The following is a 4,125-nucleotide window of genomic DNA, read 5'->3' as shown; positions in this document are numbered from 1 at the left end:
TTATTATGGAAAATGACAATTTCCCAGAAGGTTTTAATACATTTTCATACTTTTGAAAACAGTGATTACATTGCACATTTCTGACAGCAACCACTTCTGATAAACACGGAATGACAACTTCATATTGCCAAATGACAACTTTACTATGGCACATGACAAGTTCCTATATGGTTTTGACACATTTCGTTTTCTGACAGCAACCACTTCTGATAAACACGGAATGACAACTTCATATTGCCAAATGACAAGTTCCTATAAGGTTTTGACACATTTCGTTTTCTGACAGCAACCACTTCTGATAAACACGGAATGACAACTTCATATTGCCAAATGACAACTTTACTATGCCAAATGACAAGTTCCTATAAGGTTTTGACACATTTCGTTTTCTGACAGCAACCACTTCTGATAAACACGGAATTACACTTTGCACATTTCTGACAGCAACCACTTCTGATACACACGGAATGACAACTTCATATTGCCAAATGACAACTTTACTATGGCACATGACAAGTTCCTATATGGTTTTGACACATTTCGTTTTCTGACAGCAACCACTTCTGATAAACACGGAATGACAACTTCATATTGCCAAATGACAACTTTACTATGCCAAATGACAAGTTCCTATAAGGTTTTGACACATTTCGTTTTCTGACAGCAACCACTTCTGATAAACACGGAATTACACTTTGCACATTTCTGACAGCAACCACTTCTGATGAACATGAAATTACAAGTGCACAAAAGCAAATGACAACTTAACTATGCAAAATAACAAGAAGTGACAAGTTCTGATTTCTTTGACAGCAACAAGTTCTTTACAACATTCAATGACAAGTGCACATTAACTTACATCTTCCACTTAATGTCCCTTTGTCCCAAACATAGAAGTAACAAAAAATATATGTGCACATCTACTAACATCCTGCTCCCAAAAAAATTAAGAAGGATGAACCCTATATGTGCCAAAAAAATTAGTTGTCCCATTTGTAAGTGGAAGTCAACTTGGGTTAGGATTTTTGCATGTCCTCTTTGTATGTCCAGGATGAAGACATCTAGTGCAATGATATATTTTTTTGTTGTGGAATTGTGATTCCTTTCTATTTCTTCTTGGTCTTCCAGAAGGCCTAGCAGTGACTGGGGGTAAAAGCAAGGGTTGAGCAGTAAGATTCTCAAACGTATAGTCATTCAGGTGAGGCATATCAATTGTCACCACTGGAACCATGCTCCGGGCATAGATTTTTTCTTGGGATGAACGTTTGTAACACTCTTCAACATAATCATAAACGTTTCCCCCTATGGTCTTAATGGCTGCACAAGCATGTGAGCATGGAATCCCTAACATTTGCCAAGTTCCACAGCTACATTTGTGTAGGCCAAGGTCCACTCTTTGGTCTCCACGTGATGTGTGCACGCATATTCTTCCCCCTCCATAATTCTCACAGTGCATGTACCTACCGAAATACACATGCTCCAATACTTTTGCCTCTATTTTTGGCCCAACGCAATTACTCCACTTAGTCATTGCTGCATATGATGCATGCATCTTTCTTGCTACTTTCTCCCGGTGCTCATGGATCATTTGGGCCACGTTATGCTTCCTCTCCCTTACCATCCAAGCATTAAAAGATTCAGCTAAATTAGTTGTTATGTTGTCCCACCTTCTATATGGGAACTTGCTCAATGCCCACCTATCCACATCACCTTGATTGATAACCCACTCATATAACTCATGAGACATGGTTCTGAGATCATCCAGCGCATGATCAAACTCATCCGCAAGTCTTGCATAAGCCACTTTATCCAGTACCTTTAATGCATCTTCCTTTGAATTTTCACTTGTCCTTCTCCGACCTCTGTTTAATTTCATATATTCAGAGCTAAAGTTCTCCTTCACATGCCTATAACAGTATGCATGCCTTTCACCCCCAAATATTGCTTGCACAGCACCAATTATAGAATTATGTCTATCTGACACAATAGTCAGTTGCATTGAACCAACAATTTGTTTAATCTTGTGAAAAAACCACGTCCAGTCATCAAGATTCTCTCCCTTCACCACTGCTATTGCAAACGGCAACATCTCATTATCCGCATCATATGCCGAAGCTGACAGTAATGTCCCCTTATATGGACCACTTAAATGAGTACCATCAACATATAATATAGGCCTTGCACCGTTCAAAAAACCCTCAACACATGCACCGTATGCAATGAACACACGCTCAAATCTATTACCAATGGAGGCCCATTCAGCAACCGTTTTGTCATCAGTTTCCTTCAACCTTTCACATAACCATGGTATTAACATATAGGACTGTTCCGGTTTCCCATGTATTTCTTCCATTGCCTTTTCCTTTGCTCTATATGCCTGACAATATGTAAGCCTCACACCATACTCCCTCTCCAACATCTTCCTTATCTCAGTGGGCCGTTTTTCAGCATGGTCCCTTATCTCTTCAACTATTACTGATGATGTCAACGCAGCACTCCCACCATAAGTCACAATCAAATTGTCTTGGGCTGAATGAATGTGCTTATTGCAAAATGTAGTCACACGTAATAGATGACTGTTCTTTCCAACAGCATTTGCACATATCTTCCAAGGACACCCTTCTACTTTACACCTCACATTCATCTTCTCCTTACTATTCCTGATATATCTTGCTGCAAACTTCTCTGCAATACTGAACCTGTACACAGCTTCCCTAAAAGCAACAGCATGTGGAACATATTGGCCCACTCCTACAAACACTCCTGCCCATTTCGTACAATTCATCTCGCCCGTCAGTCTTCCCTGACTCTCTGAACCACTACACTTGCTTCTCTGACTTGATCCGCCTCCTTCAAAAGTTAGGCATTCAACTCCATTCTCAACATTCACTGGCTCATGTTCATCACCAATGGTCGTTTCAAATGTATTCATATATTGTGAAAGTCCAAATAAATTCTCACTCCTGCCACCATAATACCAAGTTAGGACAGCTATATTCAAACGACAGGTTTGAATAAAATAACATGTCTACATATCTAAATAACAAGTCCGCATATGGTTATTACAACTTTACTAACTAAAATAACAAGTCTACATCTACAAACAATTCCTTGCTCAATTAACAAGTCCGTAAGTGGTAATTACAACTTGAGTTACTCATATAACAAGTTTCCATATAGAAACTACTGGTTAGTAAAATAACATCTACAGATCTAAATAACAAGTCCGTATATGATAATTATAACTTCAATACGTTGAATTACAAGTCTACATATGGAAATCTCTGCTTATGTCTAATAACAAGTCTGCATTTCTAAAACACAAGTTTACAAATGGAAATGACATGTCCACTATGTTCAATAACATGCTTGCATTTACTAATTACAATTTAGGACTGCAGCACCATTAGCTTCATTACAATATTTCTATACGAATTACCAACAATATATTAGTAAATAACAAGATTCAATTGGAAAACATAACCACTTACACGTCTGGATCATTCCTTGCTCTACGTTCCCTATCATTCCCTTTCCCTCCTACATACACATGACCACTGCTGTCATTATATCTAAACAAGTTGCTGATATCACCATCATCACAAAGATCAATCAATGTACTCTCATCAAATTTAACTTTATACTTAATCTCATATCCACCACCATCATTGCCTATCCACTGTGAAATTATTCCACACAACTCGTCTACTGTTATCCATTCTTTTATACTGGTTACCCTTACACTCCCTCCAATATATTTAACTATCCCTTCACCATTTGCTTCAAAATGTCCACCAATGTGCACGTAACAGAACAACTCCTTCCCACAGCTTCTTCGGTTATTGAAATCCATTTTTCATACTAATCTGCAGCAAAAATTTACGTTTAGTCAGTACGTTAGCTTCACTAATAAATATTTACTCATTTATTCCATCGACTCAACCATTTACATACCAAATTAAAAACCCGTGACCTCCTGTCTTCCCAACATCACTTTAGGGCTTCACAACTTCACTTTAGGGCTTGACGACTTCAACACCGAAAATCATGGTATCGTCATTCCCTCATTCCGCGGCAACACCTCAACGTTCACGGTCAAACTAACGGCCATTATCCAACCTACAC

At 38.5% G+C, this 4,125-nt stretch overlaps 1 protein-coding gene across 1 annotated transcript; it reads right to left on the bottom strand.

Moving 5' to 3' along the window:
• Window positions 1-868: 868 nt before the first annotated feature.
• On the bottom strand, window positions 869-3,853 carry LOC114750896 (uncharacterized). Its single transcript, XM_028939535.1, has 4 exons — window positions 3,622-3,853; window positions 3,492-3,540; window positions 1,145-2,963; window positions 869-931 (listed from the first exon to the last, which is right to left on the bottom strand). The coding sequence occupies exons 1-4, from the start codon at window positions 3,851-3,853 to the stop codon at window positions 869-871; spliced, it is 2,163 nt and encodes a 720-aa protein (XP_028795368.1).
• Between the last annotated feature and the right edge of the window lie 272 nt (window positions 3,854-4,125).

Source organism: Neltuma alba, unplaced genomic scaffold, assembly GCF_004799145.2.
Source record: "Neltuma alba isolate B1F8T4 unplaced genomic scaffold, ASM479914v2 tig00006675_pilon, whole genome shotgun sequence".
NCBI lineage: Eukaryota > Viridiplantae > Streptophyta > Magnoliopsida > Fabales > Fabaceae > Neltuma > Neltuma alba.
Note: the sequence above shows the minus strand (reverse complement) of the source record. Positions and strands in the feature narration are given on the sequence as shown.